General features: G+C 48.1%; 4 protein-coding genes across 4 annotated transcripts; 2 read left to right on the forward strand and 2 right to left on the reverse strand.

The window, feature by feature from the left end:
• Nucleotides 1-9,268: 9,268 nt before the first annotated feature.
• On the reverse strand, nt 9,269-11,180 carry LACBIDRAFT_317026 (uncharacterized protein; the record flags this gene model as incomplete). The annotated part of the gene is made up of 4 exons (XM_001878945.1): nt 9,269-9,510; nt 9,567-10,184; nt 10,248-10,520; nt 10,574-11,180. 4 exons carry the CDS (start codon nt 11,178-11,180, stop codon nt 9,269-9,271), a joined length of 1,740 nt encoding a protein of 579 aa, XP_001878980.1.
• A 99-nt stretch (nt 11,181-11,279) lies between these two features.
• Nucleotides 11,280-11,747, reverse strand: LACBIDRAFT_317027 (uncharacterized protein; the record flags this gene model as incomplete). The annotated part of the gene is made up of 1 exon (XM_001878946.1): nt 11,280-11,747. The coding sequence occupies one exon, from the start codon at nt 11,745-11,747 to the stop codon at nt 11,280-11,282; it is 468 nt and encodes a 155-aa protein (XP_001878981.1).
• A 581-nt stretch (nt 11,748-12,328) lies between these two features.
• Nucleotides 12,329-13,847, forward strand: LACBIDRAFT_325220 (uncharacterized protein; the record flags this gene model as incomplete). Its single annotated transcript, XM_001878700.1, has 5 exons — nt 12,329-12,711; nt 12,792-12,856; nt 12,881-13,108; nt 13,169-13,764; nt 13,788-13,847. The coding sequence occupies 5 exons, from the start codon at nt 12,329-12,331 to the stop codon at nt 13,845-13,847; spliced, it is 1,332 nt and encodes a 443-aa protein (XP_001878735.1).
• Nucleotides 13,848-14,135: 288 nt separating this feature from the next.
• LACBIDRAFT_293565 (uncharacterized protein) lies at nt 14,136-15,587 on the forward strand (the record flags this gene model as incomplete). Its single annotated transcript, XM_001878701.1, has 4 exons — nt 14,136-14,263; nt 14,333-14,540; nt 14,596-15,347; nt 15,408-15,587. Exons 2-4 carry the CDS (start codon nt 14,534-14,536, stop codon nt 15,585-15,587), a joined length of 939 nt encoding a protein of 312 aa, XP_001878736.1. The 5' UTR covers nt 14,136-14,263; nt 14,333-14,533.
• Nucleotides 15,588-15,714: the final 127 nt, after the last annotated feature.

Below are 15,714 nucleotides of genomic sequence, written 5' to 3' on the forward strand. Positions count from 1 at the left end.
TTATGAATAGTTGTGTTTGATGTAGGTCCATGGCTGTTTTCCACACTAAGCCACTATCCTATCTTTGATGTTGGTTAACCTTCCACTCAGATCAGTATCTGCTGTCCTATGTCTGACCACAGTCAATCTTCACATGATTTTTTTGGAGTGATAAATTCTCTGTGCTACCAATGCAACTTGTCATGTCTTTCAATACCAAGACCAGTTGTCATTCTCCAAGCCTTCACCACTGGGGTCAGCCTTGAGTAGATTGATTTAAAGGTACCAAAAGTGAGTTAAATATGTGGTTGGTCCTGTCTGTTTTTCAATGTCTATCCAGGATTCATGTGAAGCACACCCTTTGATTAGATAGGATAGTGACTTCTCATATGAAAAGACATCACAGATTGCAAGTATAAAAAGCAGCCATGGACCTGACATCAAAAGCAACTATTCATAAGTGGCAGAATGTCAACTCATCCCAATCCTTCAATCATATCCCCAATGACCTATATATATATAGCTAACCACACTACATACTATATGTCAGAAAAGTGGACACAATTAACTTTTGTAATGAAAAAAGCAGACACTTCAAACCATTGTAGTCTCAAAAAGTGGACACTATTAACTTTTATAATGAACAAAGCAGACTCTACAAACCATTGTAGTCTGAAAAAGCAGACACTACTAACTTTTGTAGTCTCAAAAAGCAGACACTACAAACCATTGTAGTCTGAAAAAACAGACACTACTAATTTTTGTAGTCTCAAAAAGCGGACACTATTACTTTTGTAATGAGAAAAGCAGACACTACTAATTTTTGTAGTCTTTGTCTGACCTTTGTGGTCTATGTCCAACTTTTGTAGTCTTTTTTGTAGTCTATTAGTAAACTTTGTAGGCTATAAATTACTTTTGTAGTCTGTCAGTGTCAATTACCCTTTTAGGGCATGTACCTTCCTTTTTGGGAGAAATTTCCCACGATACAATAGTTGTAGCCCCTTCTCTTAGCTTTCTAAATCTGTTGAAATCATGTTGTTTAGTGTTCTTTTCATGAAGAAAAATGCAAAAAACAAAAAAAAAACGTGGCGCTTTTGAAAACCTTTTACCTTATATCTCCACAATGGAAGCACTTTAGGACATAATTCCAACTGATTCTGGAAGCTATGGTAAAGAGCTACAACTTTTGTTTTTTTACCATTTTTGGAAATTTGTCATGTGACCACCCTCCCAATGACCCATTGGATGGACCGTAATAGCTATTTCATTGCTATCATGGAATATAATAAAAAATCATAATGATATCCCTGGGGGCAGATATGAAATTGGAATGAAATATTGAGATACTCAATGAAAAATCCCAATGAAAGCTGTGGAATATTCAATGAAAGTGCACATCATTAATTATGAAAGAAGCAATGAATACATATAACCTAGCTAATGAAATATTTATTGAAATGCACAATGAAAGCACCCAGAATTGATAATGAAATATTCAATGAAAGCGCACAGCATTAATTATGAAAGAGGCAATGAATACACCTGACCTAGGGAATGAGATATTTATTGAAATTGCACAACATTAATTATGAAAAGTACAATGAAAGCATCCAATATTCCTAATGAAATATTCAATGAAAGCGCACACCATTAGATATGATAGAGGCATTGAATACACCTAACATAGTGAATGAAATATTTATTGAAATCACACAGGATTAATTATGAAAAAAGCAATGAAAGTGCCCAAAATTCCTAATGAAATATTCAATGAAAGTGCACACCATTAATTATGAAAAAGGCAATGAATACACCTAACCCAGTGAATGAAATACCTATTGAAAGCACACAGGTTTAATTATGAAAAGCACTCTGTGGCCTTGCCTATATCTTATGAGAAGAACATAGCCTTTATGAGAAAGAAAGACACAGGACACACCTATGAAAGGCCTTTCATAAAACTTGTGGACTTATACACACAGCTCTACAGGCAAGTGCCTTAGTTTTATGATAAAGGTGGTAGCCACTTGTGGCACTCACTAGTTTCAACGCAGATTGGGACGTCAAGTGGACACCTGCCAAACATGGTACTGACAAGCGATCATGGGTACGCTTTCCCAAGCTCAAGGACGACTCCACCAATCCTTCCTTCCAATCCGATTCTCGGGACAAACTCTTGCGCTGGGCGAAGACCAAGGGCCTTCCTGTCTGCAACTCCTTTCTTGGGAAGGGCGGAGTCACTCTCCAGATGGCATCTCCCCACCATGTCGACACTGTAGTCAATGCCAGAACCGTCCTTGTTCCTGGCTTCCCATCCTCGCTTAGAGTCAGGCGTGGTCGGCAGATCGAAATTTACAATGCATTTGAGATTGTAATCATGGGAGTTCCGGACGATTATGAGAATATCGACCAATTGTTGAAAGAATGGATTAGTCGAAACTTCCTCATAGACGGCGAATCGACTCTGGCCGGACACAGGATGTCACCCGATGAGCCCAAGGCGTTTATCTTCCATATGACCACATGGAAAGCGACCAAGGCTGTACTGTCCCCTTCCACTCAGAGACTCTTTGAGCTAGACTTCGCCAAATACCCAACTCTTGTCTATCCCCGAACCGTGCATGAGGTCAACACTACCAGTGTTTGGAAAATACCAGGCAGCATTCGCGGAGACTTTGCGAAAGGCGCTGAGTCTGTCAACGATGCAGTCAAGGCGCTTACAAGACGTATGGACTCAATGGAGGATCGTAATCAGAAACAGCACCAGGCCACGCATCTTCAGCTGTCTATGATCACCAAAGATCTCCAGAACGTCACGCAGGCCGTCTCCAACCTTGATGGTCGTCTTGTCAGCTCCCAGCATGCGATCCTTGCTCAGTCCGCCGAGCTTGGACTCACTCGCAATCTCTCTGACTTACGCACCAACAAAATGACGCTCAAGATGCAGTTGCTAGTTGGAATGGAGCCGGGAAAGATCAATGAAGCGCAGGCGATGCTAGCTGAGATCGAGAAGGAGGAGGCATCTCTCCAGAACCAAATCAGCCAAGCCAGCCGGAGCTTCCTCACAATTGTCAGGGGCCATGTCGATCAACTACAGCCTGACACCTCGTCAAATCCTGCACCTCTGCATTTACCGACCGCACCTCCTGGTCTCTCTAAAAAGAGCGTTCAGCCCAGTGCGTCGCTTCACCCTGATAAGTCTGATGATCGACGTAGTGTCTCCGCTAAGAGGCGTCGTCTTTCAAGTGATGACATCGAGGAGAATGAGGTTGCAACATATGTGACAGGTGGCTCTATGGCTGTCGACGTGCCCGACCCTCAAGCAAAGGAAGTTCATGAGGTATGTCCCTTACTGTTACCTCAGCAGGACACACTGATGGTGATTCATGATGACACTTCAGTCCCCCCTCTGAACTGTATGAAGAAGCCCCTGCCTAGATCCACAGGCATTTTTCGAGGGGTCTTTGATTGTTGGAGGGATCTGAGTAGTGGTCATTGTGATAGCCGCCCCCCTTGTAGATATACCCAGACGTACAAGTGTTCATCTGAAGTCAATGTATTCCTTCTTCTTGGAATGTTTGTCTTCCTGGTTAGTATGGTAGGCACTGTGTCGGCGTACGTTCCACCAGCAGCAACCTCATCGTTCACTCTATTTGGCTTCAATGTGAATGGAATGGTGCAACCTGTAAAGGTCGCTCATTTCAATTCTGTGATCGGCGCCAGAAGGCCGCATATCTTCGTCGTCAATGAGACGAAGACTAAATCCAAGATAGGCGGCTCACTGCCTTTCTCCGATTATGACATTTATGAAGAACCTGGTGAATGTGCTGAAGGCCATCACATCTTCAAGTGGGGTGTTGTCGTAGGCGTTCGTAAAGATATACAGGTTGCTCAGAGACTTGAGATAACGCAGAGAGCCCTGAAGGGGCGAGTCATCGCGTTGGATATCATACTTACAACCCCTGATGGCAGATGTTTTAGACATCGTTTTATCGGAGCATATGCTCTGTGGAATCCTGGAGGAGTCGGCGATGTTTCCCTCTTTTGGCGTGACATGACCAGCTTATGTTTATCCACGACATCATCATGGACCATGGCTGGTGATTTTAATGTGACGGTCGCTTCTTTCGAATGTCTCAGTGGTGGTGCTGATGCTAGGACTCAATATCTCAAGTTCCTGTTGGACACTAACAGGCATGATTTGTGGTCTGACGTTGAGGAACGCTCTCGCTTTAGCGACTGGACTTGTAGGAGCAGTCGCGCTGCTTCTAAGGGAAATATCATAGACCGTGTTGTGACTTCGCGTGGCTCTATGATTGATTCTGAGATTTCTGTTGCTGATTGTCACTCTGACTGGATACCTTACACTGACCATAGACCTATTGTTGCACACATTGTACATGCCATGCCCAATCCGGCTCAACCCACTGGCCAATTGACAGCAGAGCTCTCTATGGGACGAACAGCCAATCAACCCAGAATAAAGATCCCTCTCAAGTCTGAGAAGCACAAGTATCAGACTTTTAGGGATCTTGTTGATGAGCAAGTCAAAGCTGAGTATCTTCATGAACATCAAGTCATTGACGATGACTCGTTCATAAAGCGCTACTCAGACCTCACCAATATTATAACCTCCACTGCTGCCAACGTCTTTGGGCATGCGAAGCAATACCGCAAGTGAGCGGAGGTCATAACAAATGGTAAGATCAAGGGTATAGTATCAGACATCAGACATGTTGGTGGTGCCATACGCTTTGAAAAGTCTGACCATCTTGCATGTGTCTCGCTGAAGGTGAGGGACCTCCATGCCTGTGCTTTGCGTGACCTTTTGCGCGAAGGTTCAGATTCCACACTGATCCAATATCTCACAAGGAAACGAAGGTCACTTCACAAGCTACTCTTCGCCGAGAAATCGAAGGAGATTGTGCTATGTGTGCGTTTAGGGGAAAGGCAGTGTATAGCTGCTGCGCTCAAGGGTGGCTCCACCAGGAAGCTCATCCAATCCTCTAATTTTGTTTCTTTTCCGTTGACCCTTAATGATCTGGATGATGCTGAAAAGCTTGTCTGCGACCCTGAAGGGGTGAAGTCGACGACTAGGGAATACTTCTCGAGGTTATACGATCACAGTCGTGTCCCTGACTTGCCAAAGCCCTGGCTTGATACACCATCGGTTAAGGAGGTCAGGAGCCGTGTGACTGAAGATCCCTTTATTTGGCCAATTAAAGCCTCGCTTGCTGACTTTCGTGCTATGCTCAGGTGGGGCAATAGTAAGCCTTCACCAGGCCCAGATGGATGGGAGAAATGGACTATCAAGTCGCTCTCTGATGACACACTTTCCCTGGTGCTTGACTTGCACAATTACCAGGTTTTGAATTCCCATTTCCCTGGGGATATTAAAGACATGTGGCTCACTATGTTTCACAAACAGGGTCTTCGGACAGACCTGCAGAATTGGAGAGGTCTTTTACTTTCTAACTTTCTCACGAATTCACCAATGGCTTGGCTGAATATCTCTTTGATGTGTTATTCTGCGGAGAAACGAATCTTACCTGACACCCAGGTGGCGGCACAGCCTGGTGTTCAGACTCGCGATCTCATGAGTTATTTGTCTGGTGTCAGATGCTGGGCAAATCGTCATAAACAACAAGTCTTCGCGTTGAAGCGCGACCAGATGAAGGGCTTCGATTATCTTTCACCTGAAGGGTTTTATGATGCTGTTCGTGCTTATGGACTCCCAGAGTCGATTATTGACCTTGATTATGCTGCCCAGCATCAGACCAAATGCTATATTCGAACGGCGTATGGGGTCACTGACCCGATTGTGGTGTCTGGGCTTAACAAACAGGGAGGGGCTGCATCCCCACTCAAATCAACCTTCACTACAAGTCTTGGTCATCATTTTCTTAATGACCTTCTTTCTGCAGACCCAGATGCCCTTGTTGTGACGACGAGCAGTATGTTGAAGGATGACCCACATCTGACGGATGCAAAACACAGCCTGCTTATTGCTATGGTAGAAGCTACAGATGATTCTTACATTTTTTCTAAATCCTTAGAGTCGTTGCGATGCAACGCACTCGTGATGGAACGTTTTCAATATGCTTATGGTTGGTTGATGCAGTGGGCGAAGTCGAAGGCCTATGTTCTCGCGGCCACGGAGAATCATCCTGATACTATCAAGTTTCAGTCCATCTCCACGGGAAGGGGGGTCAATCCTCTTGACATCACTGAGCATGATGTCGTGCTCGTCAAAGACGATCTAGACTTTCTCAGGACCAAAGTCAATGATCCTGTGTCCCGTTTTACTGAAATCAAAGACTTCATAGAAAGCTTTCAGTTTCCAACGGTAATAGGTCGTCTTCCCATTACACTGATTCGGAAGATTGTGTCACAAAATGTGGTCTCATGTTGTTGTGCTTTGTTGTCGCTTCAACCGATTAAACAGTCTGACGCCGAGGCACTTGACAGGTTGATCATTCGCAAGGTTCATGATGCCCTTGGCTTTCCCTTTATACCTTCGACGTCCATTGCGACTCTTCCCGTATCCTACCATGGCTTCGACTTCCCGTCTATTGCTCGCATCAATGCCGGCATAGTTGTCAATGGGGTTAGTCATGACCTTAATCATCACATCCGCTCGTACCGAACTATGGCGCTTATCACGCTAATGGATTGGACATGCGAGTGGAACAACTGCCTGTACCCGTTCGATGGCATCGGTCTACAGAGAGACTTTTCACGGCAAATGCACCTCATCCCAGCTGAGTGGGTCACAGCTCAGAAGGTATTGAAGGATATGTCGTTGTCTCTCAGGCCGACAGACCAATCTGGCATCGTAGAAGGTGACGTTTCATTGACCCATGTAAAGAACTTGTGCAATCATTCTGGTTCGCAGGCATTTACGGATATTACGGGCGTCTCACTCCGCTCTCTGTGTCTCAAGGGTATATGCACTCTCAAGGACTTCGGAGAGTGGACTATGGATCTAGATGGTCAGATTCGCGTCACTAACCATCCCTGCGTCTTCGACAAGACCTGGTCTTCAGCAGCCAAGTCTAGTTGGAGACGATTAGTCCATGCTCTTTGCGAAAGGATCCAGATTGATAACCTAGTCATAGGACCAGTCGATCTGGCTCTGCCTCGTAAGCTACGTGAGCGATGGGCTGAGGCATTGGTTGGCAACCTCGCAGACGTCTGTGGCTTTCCACCTTCTAGATACAGCGACGATCTCACCTGGGTGTCCGATGGCTCAATGGTACCAGCTGCTGCAGGCATTTTGGATAGCAAGTCGGTCACCAGAGCTGCTACAGGGAGAAAGTCACTGGTTTTGAGAGTCCCGGGGCGTAACATTTCCATTTTACATGGAGAACAAGTTGGGCTGATAATCTCACTGATTCTAGCTGGAAACTATGTCACCAAAGACATCGTGACAGTCCTCACTGATCACTTAAATTCGGTTAGACTAATTGATGACAGCCAGACCAGTGTCTCTCAAGTACCACGGCTACGCTACATGAATGGTAGATCCTACTACTGGTGGATCCTCTCACTCGTGAACCGTAGGCGCGTTACTATCAACTATACTGCCAGTCACTCTGGTGGATCGTCGCTTGAGGCAAGAATGAATGATGAAGCGGACTTCTTGGCGACATCGTCTCAGAAACTCGTTTCAGAGTTGTCACAATCACCTATTCCAACCTTCTTCATGAATGACTACACACTCTATTCCGAACGTGATGGCTGGATCGAGTCCAACACCATGCACTTCATCGAGATCCTCCTCGCCCGAAAGTCCGCGTCCGATCTAGGAGTAGGACACGACCTGCGAATGTCGGCGTGGGCCCATGATCCAGGACCACCACCCGACTTTCCTTACACCAAAGCAGTCTCTGCACACTCGGCCGCTGTTCAACTTTATGCTAGGTCTGGACAACTTGCGACGGAGGACGTTCTTTATAGAAGAGGGAAGAGAAGCGATGATCTGTGCAGCTTTGGATGTGATGTAACAGGAGACATGCACCACATCTTCGTTAATTGCAGGCAGTATAGTCAATGGAGAGATGACACGAATAGGGAGTTGGTCGAGAGGACGGAGCTGAAGCTTGCGAATATGAAGATTGAGGGGGTCGTTAAAGATGGCCTCCTCGCCACAGCTAAGTCGCTCTTCTCCGATAGTGCTGTAGTTTGGCCTCTTCATCACTCCCTCTTTTACCTAGGGCAAATACCCAACCTCGATCTGTTGATCTCAAGAGAGGCCAGTATTGGTGAAATGGAGTATCGAAGACTGAGGTCACACTTATCCTCGGATTGGCACACGGCATCTATCAGGCTTGCTGGGAGGATATTTGGAGACTATCAACAGAAGATGGCTGTATTGAACAATTGTACAAGGCAACAGTAGTATACTGCTTGTCGATTCGGTCCGTCGAGGCTGGCTCTTGGGTCACCCTTAGTCTTTAGTAGATGTAGACGGATTTCCTATTGTAACAATTGTAACACACTCCCCGAATGGGGAATTCAGCGGAGTTTGAAACCCTAACCGGCAACCTAACCTCCCACTAACCATAACCCTAACCTCCTAACATCCCTAACCCTAACGGCGCAGATACGTCGGAGTGTCAATAATGGCCAATGGATATCAGCGACACATCGTCATGTGCCTGAGTGTGTTGGGTGTCGTTGTTGGTACACCTGCTCCCAAGCCAGTCCCTGTCCAAGCTTTCTTTCTGAACCTTTCAGTGTTCACAGTACACAAATGCCTTTTCGGCCTCACAACAGGGTTTAGTACGTTTACAACAAAACGGCAGTCATTGCGACTCTTACATAGACTATCCATCGATCCTCCCTACATATCTTAGTCACAAATTTTGCAGACCCTCTCATCGAGCCTCACACCAACTTGCGCAAAGATTTGACAAAGATGATTGGAAGTCCAGGCAGTCTTTGCACACATCGTCATATACGCAGGCCAGAAAGCTCGCAGTGCTTCCTCGTCACGCCTCAGCTTCTGCGAGACCTGGACTATCACGAGCGCATGAAGATTCTGTGCGTGAGGAGTGGCTGCCTCAGAACCGGAACCTTGAGAATACGATGTGCATGATGGAGGGATATGTGCACAGACACAACCGAGTCCCAAATGCTCTTGAGACATCAGCTTTTCCCCTAGGTTCATTGGCACCCTCATGATGCCCGGTTTGTGCCCGGTGGCAATGCCTAATAGTAACAGACCCATGTCATTGTGGATCTTCTGCACTCATCAATATTTCAATGCCAATAGATTGACTCTGAACTACTCTACCATAACAACCTCCTCGTCCACACTCTCCAACTCCACCGCTTTCAAAGCTTCCTCGCGTGCAAGAGCAGCCGGGCTCGGCGGATCATCAGGCTTCGGCAGCTCCACAACTGTATCGACCCAGGCAAGAGCCCAAGCACCGTTACCCGCCTTGGTCCCACCCAAAACTTCCCTCTTCGTAGCAGAGTCTGGTAGTTGCTGCCAACGACTTCGTGTTGGCTGCGTGTCTGCGCGATCTACGTAGCAACTTTATTTCAGGAGCGAAAAGAAGACGGAGGCGACGAAGACTTACAGTGAATAATATTCGCGTGTGGTTCATATATGCCCACAGGCTTCCCAAGCCCAAGTTTACGTTTCTTCAACGGAGGTGGGTCCACTGTTGCCGCGTTCTTCTTCTCCCCTTCTACATCCTCCTCTTCGTCTTCCTCGTCCTCTTCATTTACAGCCGGAGCAGGAGGCGGAGAAGGCACCGACACATCACCCATAGCTAGTCCCTCTACACCCTCCACAACCTTCAACGCCTCCTTCCTCAACTTTGCCCACTCATCCCCGGCCTCTGAGACCCTCATCGCCATCATCCACATCCAATTCTCCTCCGTCACTCCATCACGTGAGAGCAAGCTCTTCCGCACGGCGTTTAATGGTCCATCACTGTACGGTCCCCACCCTGACGCACCGAAGATGGTCGTGGGTCCACCGGCGCGGTAGATGCCTAGCCCGCCACCGCCTCCACGGTCGTTCTTGTTCGAGCTGGCGTTGGCGGCTGCGTTGAGCGCGGAAAGCTCGTTGGAGTGGTGTGCGGCGTTTGGATCGGGGAGCTCGCCTACTAGGTCGCCTGGTTTGAGCCCTTTGGCGGTTATTTCTTCGAGGGATTTTACTTCGTAGTAGTCGTCTACTACCCATCTACCGTCTGTACCGTAACAAATGAAATTAGTACTTTTTTTTGAGTGAAAATGGGAAAAAAGAAACGCACCAATGATCATCTTGGAGCCATGGAGTTTGAACGCGCTCCGGGCAGTGACGAGTGTTACGCTCCTCGTTCGAAGATGAGAACCTAGTTTGCCTTCAGAGATAAGAAAGTCTTTTTCAGGTTGAGTGGCATTCAACTTGAACGCCAGGAGGTTGCGACGGAAGTAATATAGTGAGTCTCTGAAACCAGAAGTACGTGCTGCGTCGATGGCGAGCATGTATTGGCGCTGTGGGTGTCGACCTGGAAGGGTGAACGTAGATGCTTTGAATCTCCTGCCTATGTTGCATTATTAGATCTAAGTTTTGAGAAAAAAAGAGAGAGAGGCATACCACCAAGTAAATTCCCAAACGTATCAATCTTCTCGTCGCCCTTGGGGTCATCGTCCGTGACGAACTCATCCCCCTCAATAATACGAACGACGCCCTGAATGTTGCGAAACGGTTTCCCGCCACCCAACGGTGCCTCCTTCTCCTTAACCTCCTCAGCATCGACCTCATCTCCACCCTCCTCTCCCTCCCTACCCTCACCACCCTCGCTCCCCGCATCAGCATCATCACCCTCCCCACGCTTCGGCAGCCGAATGGTAAACGAACCACCAACACCGCGCCCCCTTCCCCTCCCACGTCCCCTTCCCCGCCCTCTCGCTCTTGGCGTGCTAGTTCCACTCCCTCCACCGCCCCTCCCTCGTCCGCGCGGCCTGCCTCGAGGTCGTGGAGCAGTTCCAATACCACTCCCACCTTCTTCGTCTGCAGTTAATGCGGGGCCGTCGACGTCCATGGGTTGTGTCTCGTCGCCTTCTTGATCGTCGTCGTCATCCTCTTCTTCGGGTCCGGAGTCTGCCTCAGGTGCTAGTGGGACGGGTGCGGGGGTTATTACTCGGGATGTGGAGGCTGCTGGCGCTCGGGCTTTGATTATAATTTTTGGGACGGATTTCATTGTGTACTTGAAGGTAGACGCGACTGCAAAGGAGACGCGTTGATGGGATCACGCGCCAGGAATGTTCAACTGTGATGTTTCAATTTCTAAACATCTGTTCTAAATCTTGAAGTAATCTCTTCGAACTCTTAGAATTCCTTTACTCAAACACAGATGGTCGGGGAGAAAGCATTTGTTTTGATTTTGAGAGAATATCAAGACATTTATTTGTACGACCCATGAAACAACCTCGACCACACTTGACCAAAAAGCCGATAGCTGTGTGCACCCTGACCCAAAAGGCGCACAGTGTACGTGTAGGCGATACGACAACCTCATATCGGGCGCCAGAACTGGAGTGAAACAATGGCGGATCGAACGGACGCCAAACTCATCGCTCCTCGGAGTTGCTTGGACTGACGACCTAGACGTTACGTAGGCCAGCACACTCGTGGGTGCGTTTACTCTGCAAAAATTCGTTGGCATGTCTTTTCGTGAGGTGTATGTATACGTACTGGAACGAGCCCTCATCTTTCTGCGTTTGCGCCTAAGCCTGCGGGATCTCTTTTTCTTCCACTTCTCTCTCATTCTGTCAAATAATGTCAGAAAATCTGAATATCATGAGGCGAAATAGTATACTGACTTTGAAGTAAATGGAAAGGACTTGGGAGAGTTGAGGTTGCTGACACGGTTTGTGTAGCTTGGTACTGTACAGTTTTTATGTAAGCATTACCACGATTGCCTTGGCTTCTTCCTGGGTACCTTGTTCCCCACTTCTAATGGGAAAACGGAAACGCGTCCCGGAGAAGTTACATTTTGAACTCACAGAATATTCCTCGCTGCTTCGTGCTTTGCGTACAAGAAGCGCTCTCGACGTAACGACCCAACTCACAAGACCACCACCGAATCACTGGCAGGACGATGACGACACGCAATTGGGCTCGGACCTGGACGACGACGACGAGGAAGAGGACGCGAGTCCTAGTGGTACAAACATACCTAATACCTCCTCGACACCCATAGCTGGACCAAGCGATCTAAACCACCCATCCAACCGAGCGTTCTCCCAGGGTCCGCCAGCGAACACTTCGCAAGAAACCAAGAGGAAACCAAAGGCAAAACCTCCTCCCAAAAAACAACGGGATACCTGGACACGCTGGCCCTTACCCATGGGCGACGTGATGGCACCTGAATGGAACTTGGAAGACGAAGTCACATTGCTAGCCGCGCAGGCCCTCAAACGCCATCCTCCAACACCTTTACCTGTCTTCCCCGACGATGGTGACCCTCCTTCCGAACAACGACAAGCTAACCAAGACAAGGACGACGAAGCCTTGGACCTAGACGGTGACGAGGACGACCTGGAACCCCCATCATACATCCCCTACCTGGTATCCTCCGCCACAGAGTGTCTAGCTTACATCCTCGACATCATGGCCACACATACCCCCGCCCGCGCTCCAAGCTTACAAAACCGTGTCGAGCCCATCCATTGGCAGTCGATCCTCAACGCCCTAGCCGCGCGCGGAAACACGCGATTCATGGACGCACAGTATGTTTTTTCCTTTTTTTCTTTTCTTTTCAGTTATCACTAGAAGTGTAGTTAGTGATTGTTTTGTTTTGTGTATATAGGATAATGCAAAATGTCAGTTCGCGTTTACAAGCTGTTTATGGGGAACCGGATAAACCTGATCATGGTGTGTTGGGATAAAGCCCTTCAGAGTCATCTACGGTATTACTGATGTTTACGTGTGTCGTTCGGCAAGGCGTGCACAGGATTCAAATCATCGCAGCCGCGAAGAAGAAACTGTCAGACTTGATGACAGCAGCTGAAGCTAGCATCTTCGAAGTACCTCCTGTCCTTTCGGAAAAACGCCGCCACCGAGAAATCGGGTCGAGGGTCCCACCGAAAGGTAGACGTAGAGGTTCGGATGAGGAGTTCAATAAAAGTGTGTCCTTTACCACAAGCGTCGTTTAATTCAAGTACTTGACTAACGTAAACTAAACAGAGAACTGGACTTGGAAGAAGCGCAAAGGAAAGGCGCCAGAACTTCCGCATGACGAAGAAGAAGATGATGAGTGGATAGACCTTGACCGTGGGGGAGCAACATCACCACCGAGACGGAGCAAAAGAAAGAGGGACACTGTCAATTATGTGCCCCAGGAGCTCGATGATTCCCTGCACGAAAAGGGCGGGCCCAGGGTGCCTGAAGGAGCCATGCCACTTCCCACACGAAAAAGAAGAACAAGGAAAAAGGCCAATCCCGTCGGTGAGGTTCCCATGGAGCTTGATGATGCCCCGCACATAGAGGGCGAGGGGGAAGTGACGATATCTTTAACACCACCAGCCAAACGGAAGAGAAAAAAAAAGTCGGTGGTCAAAACTGCAGTCGACATCCCCATGGAGCTCGACGATCCCCCGCACGAAGAGGACGCAGAGATGGAGGCTGAGAGTGTCCATGCTGTGCCTGGGTCGCCAGCATCACCCGTAGGGAGGAAAAAAGCGAGGAAAAAGGTCGATCCCGTCGTTGACGTCCCATCAGAGCCTGACGATCCCCAGCAAGAATTTGAAGAGGGAGGTGATGGGGAAACCGAAGTCGAGAGCGTAAATCATGATGTGTCTGCCAGAGGGTCAACGACGCCGCCACCACCGCCCAGGCGGAGTACAAGGGCAAGGGGGACAGTTAATTATGTGGTTGACGTCCCGCTGGATCTTCATGATTTCTAGAATGCCATATAACTTACTGCATTGGTAATTGGACTGGGAGGGAAATTTTGGGTTGCGTTGTCCATACTCTTACTACACAATTTTTTGGTTGTTGAAACTGATAATTCGGCTTGGTATAATTAACATTGACCATCTATGATTTCCATGTGCAGAGAGTTTCTTTTGCGTTTGTTAACCTTCGGCCTCACCTGAGCTAAAAATAGTTCGGTGTCTTTGATTCATCACAAACGACAACACGCCTTGTTCCCGGAGTTGGTCGAACAATGGGATGATCTGCTGATCTTGCCCAGCCTCGTGCCTGGCTCCTCGCCGAAGCTGCAGCGCCTTGTCCTCCCGATATTCCTATTAAGGAGGGCCAAGTTTAGACTTTACGTCGGGAGTACGCTTTACGTCTTCTCTCTTGAATCCGAGCAGGAAAAAAATTCAAGATGTGTTTTTCTGTTAACAGACCCCACAAGCAGGTTCTTTGTTATTCAATGACTGCTTCTTACGGACCTGCTTGGAAATTTGCAACGTGTCCAGGCTAATAAATAACGACAAAGAGCGCGTACAAGGTTCTTTCACATCCCCCTTGTTTAACACACTTAAAGGCGAGTAATCCAGCTGCTCCTTCTTTCTTTCACCCAGGATTTACCTTGCAAGATCGATGAAAGGTACGTCTTATTTTTCTACCCGTCGCATTGTCAGTTTCTCTAACGTTGTTATCAGGACGTGAACTTACTTCATCGACCGTATCTGATGGCGTCTACACCTTCAGCCTACCCGTCCCTACGAGTCTGCCTCCCGACCTGTACGAGAAGTCTCATGCTCAGAGACAGCAGGAGGGACACATCTCTCGTCCGCTCGACCCATTTTTCCTTTTTCGGGCGGACGTTCTCCGTCAGCAAACAAGCCCTGTCAATGGCAATATCCCCGGCAAGCTGTGGAGCCTAATGACGGCTAAGCAGAAAGCCCCTTGGGTCGAAATGGCCAAATCCGTCCCCGTCTACCAGAAACGTCAAGAAGGCCGACACCCCCATTATGGGGGTGCAAGTGGCGAGAAACAAACGACTAGGCGATTCGAAGAGCCCCCCAAGAAAGCAGAAGTTGGGTATAGCAACCAGCCGACTCCCGAGTTCTCACTCACAAACGGATCATTTTTTTCTCGTTCGTCCTCGTGCCCTCCTGGCGAGGAACACACCTCGCAGTCGACCTTGGACAGCAGCGTCGGCTATGGTGCGCCCATCACGACACGCGATGATCTTTCGCGTCGTCCTGGCACCCACGTTACGCTTTATCAGTCTGGAGATTATATGCAAGAGGTGGAACCCCCAAAGCCGGGCGCACCTCCCACACTCTTTCAGGGTCCCTCTTTATTCACCACCAATTACTACGACATTCAGCCACCTCATATTCCGGGGCTTGGTCAACTAGCCTACGAGCCTCAACCCTGGGATAACTGGACTGATGCAAACGACTCGGTGATTGTTTATTTTATTCTATTTGTCCAGCCCTTTTAATTTTTTTTTCTGTGATGACAGCGGATGGAGGGTCTCCCCCAATACATGGGCCCATTCTCAACCTCGGCACTTCCTCCACTGCCGCAGTATGGGTCGTCGCCTACTAATATTCGCGTTAGAGATGCCACGCAACACTCGACGTACAACTATCCAATGTTAGATGGTCGTAACCATTTTTCCTCTGCCCAGCGCCGCAGGTAGTGCGCTCAAGCCCCTGAATTTATTGTGTTAGTGATGAGTCCAATTCGTTTCGCAGACGAAGGAGAATTTACTAGGCTGCAAGTCGAGGTGTTATGATAATCGGGCATTTAGTACCGAATGAATGACT

Source organism: Laccaria bicolor, genomic scaffold (genome assembly GCF_000143565.1).
Source record: "Laccaria bicolor S238N-H82 LACBIscaffold_7 genomic scaffold, whole genome shotgun sequence".
NCBI lineage: Eukaryota > Fungi > Basidiomycota > Agaricomycetes > Agaricales > Hydnangiaceae > Laccaria > Laccaria bicolor.